Genomic DNA, 14,819 nt, shown 5'->3' with positions numbered 1-14,819 from the left:
CCAACCCTAACTATTCTATGATTCTAAGTTTGACCCTTCGGTTCCTCCATTAGATGCTATGGGGCTTACTCAAGACAACACTTAACTGTCTTCAGAAAATAGGAGGGAAATTTGAAAGTTACAATCTACTTGTGACTGAGTTTGATGAAATTATTCCATTCAAAAGGGTCTTCTGAGTGTTTTTTCCAAGTTTCACACTCAACAAACAGCTGAGGTTGAAGCTCATGTTAACAGTGTTTAGGAGCTTATTTTTGAAGACTACCTTTCAGTAGCACTCTTCATGTCAAAAACTGGGTAGGTATTAACTCTATCCCAGATGAAACCAGGACATCTTTAAAAATAAACTTCATAGGAATACGGTGAGAAGGAAATAGTGCAGAAGCATAAAAATAGACTCAGAATTCCAATAACAAACTATAAATCATTCATTTCCATCACACGCTGACTTGCACGACATTTCTGCTCTTGCTAAAGAAAGAAGTTCAGAACATTAGGGACAGGTTCACAGAATCACTAGAGTGGAAGGGACCTCTGGAGATCATCTAGTGCAATCCCCTGCCAAGGCAGGGCCACCTAGAGCAGGTTACACAGGAAGGTGTCCTGGAGAGTTTTGAATGTCTCCAGAGAGAAAGACTCCACAACCTCCCTGGGCAGCCTGTTCAGTGCTCTGCCACCCTCAAAGTAAAGAAATTCCTTCTAACCTGAAAGCATTTTAACTTGTTCCAAAGACAACAAAATCTCAGGACACCATGGTGTTAAGTCATCTGTCTTGGCTTAGACAGACTCCAGTACAGTCTTGCTGCATGTGACAGAAGGGATGAGTGAGGCTGTCCAAGTTCCTTGTGAATTCAAGGCAGACCTAAAATAAGCTTGGATCCTACTCATGGGATGTCTACCACAGAACTGCATCTTTAGGGGAACACATTAAGTTTGTATCAGAAAGTTACAGGCAACAAGAAGAAAGAATTGAAATAGGGCAGGGAGGGAAGGAGGGCAAAGAGACATTGAGTAAGACCATGGTTAAAACCAAATCGAGTGATAAAGGAGCACACCTGCATCTGCAGGCACTACAGGCTCGCTCCTGCTACCTCCAGCCCACTAATTTTTTGTTGGAGTTAATACGATTCAGATCATGTGGCTAGCCTCCAAAATTCATTTAATATTTCCTGTAATCAATATATTGATCCATCACTCATCATGGGGCTTCAAAAAATTAAATAAAATTACACAAAAGAATAACCTAGAAAAGAATATAGTCCACATGTGCTACAGTAAAGATTTACTGATTGTGGTGAATACGTAATATGAATTAATACATCCTAAATCATTTGATCATAACAAGAGGAGTTGCCTTTGATCCAAGACAACTGGAAAGTGGTTTTGATCAAAAAGAAACCACCACCACACCACCGAGAATTCTAATTAATGTGAGTAACATATGAACTGATTCAGTATAGAAAACCCACTTTAATTCTATGGTCAGAAACTGGTCAAACACATACATGTCAAAAAAGGACTTCCAATTATGTGCAATTTATCTTTATTTTACAAAAATGTACTATTAATATACCTAATTTCTAGTACTATCAGATAGTAAAATCCCCATGTTCTATAGGGAACCCAGTTCCACAGACCAACTTGTTCCATCCCAGAAGCTCTTTAGGACAAATCCCACCATGTTACTTAAGGGAAAAAATTAAAATACATAAAATTAAACATCAAGTGCATGTAACCATCCAGTGAATAATGCAGAATCAACAGCTCATAAAATTAAACCCTCATTTAAAACTATACTTTCACCTTGTTTTCCTTAACAGCCTCAATTGATCTGTGTATTTCCTGTTTTCAGGGTACCTACATAGATGGGACCTCAATCATGAAAAGCCAGTGCAACCAACCTCCTGTATGCCAGTTCGAGGCAGGCAAAAGTACAGGGCTAACAGGTGTAAGAGAGGGATCTCCCTCCCTCCAATTAGTAGAAGATCCAAAGCAGGTTGAAAATAGTGAGATATGCACCAGAAAAAAAGTATGGTTTACACATTTGGCCATCTTCTTTCCCAATTTACACACACTTCCTCCATGGGCTAAGTTAAAATTTTGAATTTTGGAACTCTGACAAATTTACCAGAATAGTCAAAGTCTTTCTGAAAAGTTCCAAGTTTAAAAATAAAACTTTTCCTTGAGCTCTGGCAATTGTATTGCTAACAGCAGAGTTACTAGTACAATAGTGGCAACGTAGTACAGATGTTTTTTAAACGTGAAGTGGGTTAAGAAATCAAAGCCTATCATTTAGCTATGGAGATAAAACTTGTAAGAAACAGTGCTCACAGATTACATGCTACAGACAGGCTATTGTCCTGCATTCTTTGCACCACAAACACACAGGGAAACTGAGATTCTGTTATCTCTGGTAAATCAGCATAGATTAGACAGTATATGTGCAGAAAAAAAAAAATCAGATTTATAATAAGGCATAAGAAAATTCTAGATTAGTCTTTCATAAGCAAAACTAAACATTTTAAGGAGAGGACTGTATTATATGTCAGGTTGGAAAGCAGAGTCTAACACCCATATAAGCTTCTAACAAATTAGAACAGCCACACTAGCTTCTGTTTTTTGCAGCAGGAGACCAGAACAGAAGTTATCCTCTACTTATGGAAAGGACTGCATGGTAGCTAAGCCACTATAACAGTATCTGTGAGCTCACCATGTATGCCTGTCCTGAAAGTGCAAAGACTCAAGTCTTTGCACATAGGCATAATTGGATAAAAAGCCATTAAAAAAAACCCAACCACCACCAAACACACACAACAGTTCAAGGTACAATCAACATTATTATTCACTCACATGCTTATATGATTAATGTGCAACCCTTCAAAAAGTAGATTTCTCCCTTGAGGGCTTTCAAAATCCCCAAACCTGTAAGCACACGACCACATTTGCCACAGAAGTATTAATTAAGCAGTGGAATGGAACTGTTCACTTCTTATTTTACCAAGCTCTTGATTTGGGTGTATTCTGTTGTTGTTAAAAAAAAAAAAAAAATAAAAAAAAAAAAGGGGAGGGTGGTCGTGGGAAGGGGTGATTGGAAGAATAGTTTCTCCAAAACATGTGCATAAATGGCTAAGCATGATACAAGACTGACCAGCAATTGATCATGAATCAAAACAATTGTCTTAAGCCTCCATAGTTATTACCTGAGAAAACTACTATTTTACTTTTGTTTTAATCAAATCTTATAAATAAATCTAGGATGAAACTGTTCTTGTGTAATTTACATTCCTGTAGACCCAAGTGAAACCTTATTATCACCAAAAGCAGTATTTATTAACACTCCACAGGAGTGCCTGAGATACTAAACTGCATGCTGTACAATCAGGAAGCTTTGCATAAACTAATGGCACTAATACCTCTTTGTACCAGGCCAACTCCACGCTACCATAAACACACTTTTTCTTGTTCCCATCAGAGTGAAATAACAAACTCTACAGGAGCACATCTATCCTTTTAAGCAGAAATGGGAGCTAACAGAACAACGCAGCCAGGAAATTGAAAGCAGTAACAATCTATGGTAGGAGAGCAAAGAAGAGAAAGAAAAATGGAAGTGGGTGGACAGCAGCTGAGCAGCAATAGCAAATGGAAGGGGTGGGAAGGCAAAAAAAAGAGCAGATGAATAGAGAAGGAGACAAATGAGATGTGAAAGAGACAGAAGACAAAATTACCAAGAGTCAGTCTAAAACAGCAGTTCTTAAATTATGGCTCAGCCAAAGGAAACTACAAAGTCAGCCTGACAGGAAGAGTAAATTACAGTGCTGCTGTCAGCGTCTTGCTTCTTGAGTGGTGTTGCCAGGAGTCAGCCATGGCTAGAAATTACTGGCCTACCACATGGTAGTGCAGGTACTGCAGTGACTTTGTTAGCAAGGTGTTTCATGAACAGGATTATGATGCAGCAGAGAGTACGAATATGGGAATGGGAAAAGGGAGAAAAGGAGAATCACCAGCGAGCTCAACTGGAAATAAGCCTTTATTAACTGGTCCACACACAAAGTTAGCTACCATACAAGTCACCCTTAATCTGAAGCACTACGAAAGCTGAAAAGCATTTTGTTAAACAGAGTCACAAAACCTTTTCAGGAATTGAGGTGAGCTCCTATGCAAAGATACAAAAATTACATAAAAATGAAATCTACGGCAGACACAAAGGTTTCATTCAGCACTCTTCAAAAAATCCTGAAACTATGACTGAAGAAGAAAGAAAACTCTGGACATGCAATACACACAATGAAAGAACTGTGATATCTAAGGAAGTGCTCCAAGGTACAACTGCAATGCCTTAGCTTATTTTAATTAGAGACATTAGCTACGTAAGATAACATGCTTCCCTTGTAATATGCAAAATCTTGGTCTATATAATCAGTCCAATCAGAATCAATGCGCAAAGGGAAAGTAAGTTTGCTAAAGATGCCGATCCTAACCGACCTTTGCCAAAACACAACTAAGTAATAGAAGAGACTGCAAGTATGGATAGACACAACCTCCTTCTCTCCTGAGTTAATCCAATAATGCAAGTAAGAATTAAGTCGTGTTTTACAAGTTTTCATCATTTAATATAGTGTAGCATTAGCCTTCCATTAGGCTGACTTACTGCATTGTTAGCTCAGAGGGAACCTGGAAGGAAGTTAAAGGCCTGTTTTTACCAAGAAACTGTACCAAAAAGATAAAAATCTTAGCATAGTGTGAAAACCTACCGTGAATGTCTCTTCTGTACTTCTTTTTCTTTGTACTGGAGCAACTGGAAATTCTAGAAGGGATTTTACCGTCTTCCTTTTGGCCTTTTCCATTTGAATATTTGTAAAATAGTTGACAGCAGCAAACTCAATAAGAGCAGAGAACACAAAGGCAAAGCAGACCGCTATGAACCAGTCCATGGCAGTAGCATAGGATACTTTTGGCAGTGAATGTCTTGCACTGATGCTCAGTGTTGTCATTGTCAACACTGTGGTTATTCCTTCAAAGAAATAAAGCAAAAAACATTGCTGAATATGAGTAAAACAAAGTGAGAATAGGCAAGCAGCTTCAAGCAATTTCAAATCACTTAGGAGTCTTTCTCTGCTGCTTATGAATAGACTAAATCATTAGATTTAAGTCATGGCAACAACCATATATCTATAAGCAGCTATGCATACAAAACAGTTAACCAGATTTTAAAGGAGGCATGGAAAGCCATGACTTCAGCAGATCATCTACAGTTCACATGAAGAAAACATGGTAGCTGTCATTTCATTTTTTTTTCTGTCAAGTTCAGTAGAATTTCTTAAAACAAGTTATTTTATTTCCTAAAACAAGCTATTTTATAAACATCTGAACATAATTTAAGTTGTTATATTATGTCTGTGCTCCTCAGAGCAACAAAACCATGATTTTTCCTGTAATGGGTTCAGAATGCCACCTATTAGTTTGTGCCTGTTCCTCTGATCCCATTCATAATCTAGGTGCCATTAAGTCATGGCAAATTATTTTGGTGCTAAGGAAAACTAGAATATTATGTTAGCAACTCTGTTAATTAAGAAACTATCACCTTATTTTTTAAAACCTTCTGCTACTAGTCAACCGATGAAATTTAATTAGACTTTAATCTTCCGAAAGAACAACTTTTTAATTAAAGTACACAGGCATGAACACTGAACTCAAAATATGCCCACTTCATCGGAATACTTCAAGTGAAAATACATGCTGTATAAAACCAAGGTATGGGGTGGGATTTTTTGTTTTCTTTTTTCATCCAAATTATCCCATAGAATATAAATGTAAAATACCAAGAATATAGTGAACACTGCATAAGTTCTACTATGATAATGGCAAGAAAGACTGACTACAGATGGAGATGTCTTTACTCTTATGAAAAGAATACTGTACACGTTTTAATTCAGGATGAAGTGCATATGCTCAGCAGAATTAACAATAATTAAGAGTATGCTTCCCAACAGGATCTTCACATGCCCTATTCCTTAAGTGGTGGTATTCCATGTGGGTAATCTGATATTAAAAAGTTTCACCTAGACACGGCCATGCAGAGAATTGGACATAAAAAAACACAAAAAAAGGAAAAAGTAATAGCTAGTTCGTGAAAGCACAAAGAATATCTCAGAGCGAACTCAGCATGATAAAAACACAGATGTAAGCTCACAAAACCTTCTTCAGTGGGAAGGTGTTGAAAAACACACCACTAAAAATATTTAAGTCTGAGTTAAAAAAAATAAATTATGGAAAGTTATTTTTTTTCCTGGAAGAGATCCACTTCTGATTAGTCCTATCCTTACTCATCCTCCCTTTGTCCACTAAGCAAATAGCTTGTCTGAATTGTCTTTTTAAAGACATTTGTTTAACAGATGTACGAACAGGGTGAAGTGACTTGAACGGACAACTATTCCCCAAATACAAAGAGGAGAGGGCAGGCCATGACAGTATTGCAGTTTACTGCCATAGTCTTTATCAGATTTCCCCCTATGAAATCATTCTTCTCAGAGACTTACAGCTGCCACAGCAATTGTTCTTTAATATGTACCATAGGGTTTTACAGGGTAGGAAATTAGGTTCTGGTAAAAAAATATTATAAATACACCTGACCTGTAAATATTTAGAGCTAAATACTTGCAAGCTTCTGCAGTGTGCAATGGAAAGATCTTTTTTTGGATAGCCTCTTCTCACAGTTCTACTATAAAGGTGGTACTATAGCAGGTGTTTTGGCTCCATTCCTACCTCTTGCCTATCTTTTCTTCTAAGAAAACCTTTACGACACAAGGTCCCTGTTGGAATTTATCAGAAAACTGGAAAGATACTTTTAGCCATTCTTTAAGCCATTTGCTTTCAAAGGCATTTTAGAGATTTATCTGTAACTTAGTGGATGTCCAAACCTTATTAATAGTATTTGTTTTCAGTGTGACATACGGATATAATGACACATATTAAATCTATTGCTCTATAATTTGTACATTTTCAATTATCACATTTTGTCTGCAAATACAGATTCTACCTTTCCAGTTCATGGTAATACTCCCTTCAAGAAAAGTTCCATTATTCAACATCCTGGCAAAGGCATGTGAAGTGATATACTAATTTGCTTAATGTAATGCTTGAGTTGAGAGCTAGTGTGGGTCTTATTAGGTTTGCAGGTTATTTCTCCTATAACTAATCATTAACCTTGTTAATTTGTGATACTAAGCAGTGTTCTGACTCCATTTATGTTGTTTGAATGGGCTGTCACGTAGAAACACTAATTCCCATCACTCCTGCCAGCATCTATCTATCTATAGAAAGGCTTTTTGTAGAACATTCTCTTCCTGATTAGTCCTGCTTTAGACTACAGTACATTATAAAGTCAAGATATTGCTCTATCAAAACTCCTTTTAAAAATGTTTTTATCCTACTTCATTGTTCGGAATTGTATTTCCATTTAATGTCTTATGCTTTGTCTTCCATCAAAGCTTTTTTGTTTTCATCTTCAGAGTCACTGTACCATCTCACGCAAACTGTATTTCAATGAGGGCAATTTTAATATCTTGCTATCATTTCACTTTTTGAATTCATTTTCATAATGGCAATGGCAGAAAGAAGAGAAAAGCACTAAACATGAAATTACAGGAACAGGATCTAAGCCTTACTGATATCAAGCTTTCACTAATGACACATAGAAGACGACATCGGTGCATCTCGCACACACCCAATCAAATTATTTTAAAATAAGTAATTACACTACTGTACACTGAAGGATAAAACTGCTCTGGATGCAAACTAAGGACTTGACTCTATTACTCAGATCTTCCCAGTTTGTTCCCCGAAGCAAGTAGAATTCCCAGAGATATACAGCCATTTGCCACAGGCAACCATGACACCTTTCAGGTTACGTGTTCCAAGTTTCTCTTCAAATTCCAAGGATTCACATAGCAACATTCTTCATGCACTGACAGCAAAAATCCCTCTGAATTTATACAATTCCCTTGTTACTGCACTAATATGGAGTCAGTATGCCCCAATGCACTAAAAAGGCCTATTCTTGTGAAAGTCAGTAAAAGAGTACAAGAAAAAGGAAAAAAGAAATAATTACCAAACACAGTTCTAGCTGGAACGGACTCCTTATTTATCCAAAATGAAACTTGAGAGAGGATCACGGTCATAATACATGGTATATAGGTCTGAATCATGAAATAACCCATTTTCCGTCTGAGGTGGAAGTAAACTGTCATAACAACATATTCACCTAGAAAAATATATATAAAAATAAAATATTTTTCTGACTGCCAAAATTTGTGTTGCAGAATAACTGTTTCAGATTATCAACTAGGAGTAAGATGATGCTATTCATACCACTTAATATGTATAGAAAGTTATGTTCCTTAGAGTCAAGAACGAAAGTTTTCAACAAATATCCTGCCATTCAGAAGCTGGTATCCAAAATACTATAAATGTACAGCTAACATTGGATTACATTTTACAGTATAAGCATGATTTTAAAAATTCTCTTGGCAGACCACAACACAAGCTACCTACCTACCATAGTACACATAACATTGTGATACCTATTTGCCAAATAAACAACTACAATGATGCACATCAAATGTTATGGAAACGTATCAGCTTTTTACTAGTTTTATATGTCACCACCACTATGATAATGAACAAATGCAAAAATCACCGATAAGAATTAAAAATATTGTAAGCTTATCTAAAATGTTATCATTCATATTAAACAAAAAAAATAACTGCAGATTCACCATAAACTGAATAAACTGTCTAAATAAAGCACTACAGAATGAGCATTTTGGGAACAGTAAGGAAAATCTGTTGTTAACTCATAATAATCAATATGCTGAGAAGTAAATTGCTAGTGTACTGCAAAATGCTGTTTTATCTTTGAGAAAAACATCCATAGAGCAATCCATCGAATATATTTGTTTTATCTGTTTCATTTTGACCATCTTACAACACCCAAACTTGCTGATGCTTAGAAAATGATTCCAAATTTTAAAAACATTTTGGGATATGCTTGTTTATCACCACACTGCTCATCAGTGATACTTCGCTTATTTCAGATGCCTGTAGTTGCCATTTGCCTTATTTCTTACAGCACAAATCAGCAGAAATATCTATTGTGACTAATGTATTTGTGCCTATCCTTATCTGACTAGAGGGTTTTTATGGCTTTAATAACCCATTCTGTATGCTGTACTTCCATCTTGAGCTGTTTGCACCACCAAACAAAGGAAGTCTTTTGCACATAATGTGGATACAGTGCTGGGAAATTACTTCCTCACCCAGGCATCCTCTTGACTCTTCAAACTGCATTTTAAGCAGTGATTAAATGCTTATTTTGTCCCTTGGAGTAATGATCTCATTCTAGCTTTCTGAAAGACCATCGCAATCTACCGTAATGAATCTGCAAATGTAAACCTGAAGGACAGAAACCTAATTCAGATTTATGCTCTCAGACCTTAATCTATACCCTATCACATCCAGTAGAACATCTTACGAGAAGGAAAGAGGCTCTGGGCAATGTTACAGGGTTAATTTACCTCAAATTGAAATTTACTGACGAGATTCCTACCTGTAATAGATTTAATGGTTTCAGTGGATACCGTATGCCCAAGCAGGTCATACTGAACTAAACTGGAAGACTCCTCAGGAACTTCCACTGACTTCTCAGGTCCTTTTGTCCAGGTATAAATCATTTCACTCTTTGGATAAGCATCTACAACACAGCATCAGTTTGCGTAAATAGGAAACTTCTTCTCACACCTTACTAAAAGCCCAATCCAAACCTAGTGAAACTGAATAGCAAGACTCTCACTAACAGCTTTAGAAGATAGCCTTCATGTTAAGTTAGCCCCAAAAGCCACCCTCAGAGGAAAATAAATAGCAGCTGAAGTCATATGTCAAGTGTCACACACAAATTTACTGCACATTTGAATGTGAAGTCTAAACACGAGTTCTTTCTGGATGAGCCCTTATCGGGCATGTACAGTTTAGCATTAAATTATTTTAGAAATACTTATCATTAAAATACACTAATTTATAAATAGAATATGTATAAGGAGGATACATTTTGGAGACTGGGCACACATTTCTTTACAGAAAAGAATGATTATACTAAAAACTACAGTATAATATACTATATACTAAAAATATAGTATACTAAAAACTTTAATATTTTAAACTTGTGTTTAAAATATTTGTCAGAACCAGAGGTCAGTAAAAAAAATCACAATAGCCCTAAAATAAGCACACCCAAAGAAACATTCTTCATTTAATACAAAAGACATAACTTAGGGCTAGCATTCAATCCCTACACAGCCCAAACTCCTGTTAAAATTAAATTAAATCAGTCTTGCATTTGAAATGGATACATCTTATTTCAAGTTTCACCGAGGAAAATATCAGATTAGTATCAAGTACAATTTCTGCTGGCTGGTGATTCTGCCTGAGGAAATATGCCTGTGGAGAAGCCCCCACTATTGAAGCTCCCCTATCGAACAGCTGATACCAAGCCAAGTCTGGCAGCACATGGTCTCCAGTCTCACCATAACAGGGATGAAAAACCTTATCAGAGCAGTGTCTTTAATGTCCCCTTTTTGGTTGACTACCCAGCTGTGTAAGCTAAATTTACTCTAAGGAAATTCCACGATGAGCTTCCAGCCATTTCTAACTTCACCACTCTAGGGTCAAGGAAAACAGATTAATATCTAGGCACTGACCATGTTGAAATGTAAAGCAGAGCTCAGTGACTGAGGAGGCTTAGAAAAGTGATATTTAATGGAGTGCACTAACCATCCCCAGATGGTCTCAGAGGTCTCTGCTGTGAATCACATCAGGAAATCATAACTACCTTGGTTGTTAAGCAGTATGTCCCAAAATGTTCCTGCTAGTCAAAGTTTGAAGATTATCCAAACATCAATGTCTGTCTTCAAAGCAGGAAAGGAAAGTTACCTGCACTAAGATTTCTCTCACCAGTCTAAAAATTATCTAGTCTAAACTTGCTCTGCAGACTCCTGTTACAGGCCAGGAGTAAAGATCAAATCTCTGCACACCTACCTACACACTACCTTAGGATGTCAGTGTGCCTCCACTAACTGCAGAGAAAATCAAATAACCTCCTTCCCTAGGTGCCTTTCACCTGCCTGTTGCAAGTAAGATGGATCCCACCCTCATTTTCTTCTCCAGAAATCTCCCACTTCACTAAGTATGCAGTATCTCCCTAAAACCAAGAACAGCTAGGTATTTCAAGCAGCTGTGTAGCCAGAATAGTGGGGTTTAACACAGTAGCTGAATCACTGCCTGCTTTTCAATTCTCTGTCTGGATTTAATTTTCGAAGCCCTAAATAAAATTCCCAAGGAACTTAACAGGAGTTTTGTCTGCATAAGGATTGTGTATCAATATTGAGAAAGTTTAGTAACTGCTCAAAATCTACTTCTACTATTTAAATTCTGTAGTTACAAGAAATTTCATAATTGCAACTTACAACTCCCAAATTTGAGAGGACAAGCATGACCATCCATGGGAAAATCCACTAATCTCATGGGACACTCTGCACTTATTGTAAGCCTATAATGGAACAAATTAAATAGTCTCTGGTTGCCATTTTGTCTAGGCAGTATAACTTTTGCATACAATAATTGTAAGAAGCCAAACAAACAGGTTAAATACCTCATTGTGTACAGGATGGTGCCATTTCTCATTATTCTGAAGAGTTTATTGGGGGCTGTCATATTATGTGCAACAGACTTTTTTCCATTCCTGAAGAAAGTGTCAGGTGTCCACACCTTTGAAACCATCAAGTTGTTAAGTCTTAAAATTTCAATAGGGCCATCATATTTTAATCTTTTGTCTACCCATGTCTGACGGAAGAAGACATCCATTGTATATTCCTGTATTAAATTTGCAGAAAAAACAAAGATCACATTTGCTTGTGTGTATCCTGTAAAAAAAAGAAATCCCTCAGAAGCAAAGAAATCAGTAGTAAAGAGAATGTGAAGTCCACTGTACAAACATATATACACCAATTAAGGTGTGTTGTGTCGTGTCCTCCTTAATAGCTTAATTTTCCACATTAGTCATATCAATAAATTGATACACATATTTAATCATTAGGGAATAATTTATCTTATTAGGTTGCAGGAAAAGGGCAACTGAATTTGTAGTCAAGCATATAACCAGAAACAAAATGGTCTCTGACAATAAGTGTCAATAAATTCTTAAAGAAAAGGCATCCATGGACTTTCTGCTGCTGGCTAAATTAAAAATACCATGACAAACAATTACCTCCACTTTAAATTTAGGAAAGAAAATTTAATTTCAACTTATGGAAAGTAAGCTTTTAACTGAGGAAAGCTAAATATTTCCTTCGCCATGCTCACAAAACATGGATAATAAATCATATATACTCTTACATATGTACATATTTGGTTTTAACTACATAAGTATCCCAGTAAATTCCCAATAAAAGCTCCAAAGAAAACATGCAAACAACAACTACAGAACTGCAGACGCAGGCACATCATGAGAAATCATACGTGAATGAATGAACAAAGGAATGCATTTCTCATCTTGGGAAGCTAAAATATTTCACAAAAATGTCATCATGTGGCATTGAAAAACCTTTAACTCCTTTCTAACTTACAATTGTGATTTTGCTGTTAAGTCAGTGTTTTCTGACTTCAGTTGAAACTCTCCTGCATGACGTTAACATTGAAACTACTTGTATGGCCATATCTATTCTTACCAGCAAGGAGAAATGTCTACTAATGTAATGCACCTCGGAATCATATCTGCCTTCTATGGCTGCATTCTCCACTTTGGTTTATACTCAACCTATGAAAAGTCTCTTCTGGTGTCATTTCTTGCTGGTATAGCTCATAAGTAGCAGTTTCTGTTATTACCTTCTAAGTGACAGATTTTGTAATGTAAGATTTTGTAATATAACATTTCAACTGTTTTCATTACACTGGGTACCAAAGTAACCCAGCTCTAAACAGACATTCTGATCATTCCCTGTACTGAGGACAGTGCTTCACTGTTTCAACAAGTTTCATGAGTGCAGCCACATTCAGATCACATTGGGTCACTAATGGATATATTAACTAAATTATTCCAAACCCAGTTCCTAGATCCCTGAATAGCCTCAGCTGTAAACTCTCCTTTTCCCACCTTCTTACCTACCTTCAGTCCATGTTCTTACTCCTGCATTTTCCAATATAACTAATAATTTCCCATGCAGCGTCATGTCAGATGCTTCAATGAAACCTGAGATGCTGTGCAGCCCTCTTTTTAGATTTGAGACACACATTACTGGATTTCCTTGGGACCAGATTCTTGTACCTCTTGTCACACTGAACAGCATCATACTGTACATGACAACCACTGAAGGAGTAAGATGCATTTCAACATGAGACTGCTGTCATGAAGGTAGCCGTTGAAAAAAAATCTCTTGCTATCACATATCTTTCCACACGATAGCACCAAATCAGGTGCACCACAAAGTGCACAACAGCACTGTATGGGAAGAAAGTTACTGCCTCAAAACTGCCTTTCCCTTAAAGAAGTTCAGTTCAGTGGATATGGTTATGTTACTTCTATGGGATTTCTTGGATATTCATAAAAAGAGAAACTACTGTATGATTTAAGGTTACACCACCGGATTGCAGAAGCTGATGAGTGGTCTGCTGGATTTGACCTCAAATGAATGCAGATGCTATTCAGGCACAAAAAAAAAGTACATGCAAATGTAACATTTCTCTTCTGTTACTATTTCATGCATGTCACTTTGACGTTCAATTTCTGCAGACACTTAAGAAAACTCTTATCAGTCAAACATTTCCTGAAAGTGATGCTAAAAGGGGCACAAAGATCAGCAAGGAGTATTCATCTGAAATGAAAACATCAACAAGTATTTGCGAAATGATATCATTATTATTCCCCTGACAATAACATAAGCTTCAGAAAGAAAAAGCAATTTCAAAGATATTACACATTTTTCCCACAGTAGATTGACTTAGATGCTCCCCATAAGGCCTGATTCTGCCTCTACACCGGTCTGCTTTAAATCCTTTGATCTGAATTCCTTAATCCAGTCAAAAACCAGTGAAAACATGACCAGAATCAGGCCTGATGTATCTAATTATAACCTGTAAATTAAGCTGTTACTAATCTTTCCTACTTTGCATGATTGACAGAACAGTACAGATGAAGCATCCACCCTTTAGTGCAGTTAACGGTTTCTCAGAACCGGGAAACGGCATTTTAATCCCAGAAATACATACCATTTCTACATCAGAAACAGGTCCAAAACTGGTGACATATATATCTGTTTTGACTTCAGTAACAGGACCTAATGTATGAAAAGGAAGTGAGCAAGAAAATTTGAATTTTGCAGGTCAACAATTCCCATAAACGATCCTGGTGTGTGAACAGTTACTGCTTTGAGGGTTCTGTGGACAAGCAAGAGCAAAATGCAAACACAGGTCATTTTGGATAAGTCTTTAAATAACAAGCGCTGCTCAATTACCTTTGCCCCATAAGTAAATCAAACGCAGAATTTCCATGCAAATCCCCATCCAGAAAACCAATGTTGACTCAACGGATAAGAAAACAGATGCCAAAGAATTAAAAGGCTCACTGAAAACACCACACTAATTAATAACAAGAACTGAATTCAGGAAATCCATATTCTCCAAGGGATTTATTACTAACATTTGGTCCTACTGGTAATAACGGGACTACAGATATTAGCACTGGGCAATTTAGTAATGCAGGATCAAGAACTGCATCC

At 36.8% G+C, this 14,819-nt stretch overlaps 1 protein-coding gene across 1 annotated transcript; it reads right to left on the bottom strand.

The window, feature by feature from the left end:
- Positions 1-4,748: 4,748 nt before the first annotated feature.
- Positions 4,749-14,378, bottom strand: LOC104399638 (gamma-aminobutyric acid receptor subunit alpha-4; the record flags this gene model as incomplete). The annotated part of the gene is made up of 6 exons (XM_010010421.1): positions 4,749-5,008; positions 8,105-8,257; positions 9,602-9,745; positions 11,514-11,596; positions 11,699-11,919; positions 14,311-14,378. Coding segments are annotated over 6 exons (929 nt in total), but the record flags the coding sequence as incomplete, so codon positions are not given.
- Between the last annotated feature and the right edge of the window lie 441 nt (positions 14,379-14,819).

The sequence above is a fragment of the Nestor notabilis genome, unplaced genomic scaffold, assembly GCF_000696875.1.
Source record: "Nestor notabilis isolate BGI_N333 unplaced genomic scaffold, ASM69687v1 scaffold16842, whole genome shotgun sequence".
In the NCBI taxonomy this organism is placed as follows: domain Eukaryota; kingdom Metazoa; phylum Chordata; class Aves; order Psittaciformes; family Psittacidae; genus Nestor; species Nestor notabilis.
Note: the sequence above shows the minus strand (reverse complement) of the source record. Positions and strands in the feature narration are given on the sequence as shown.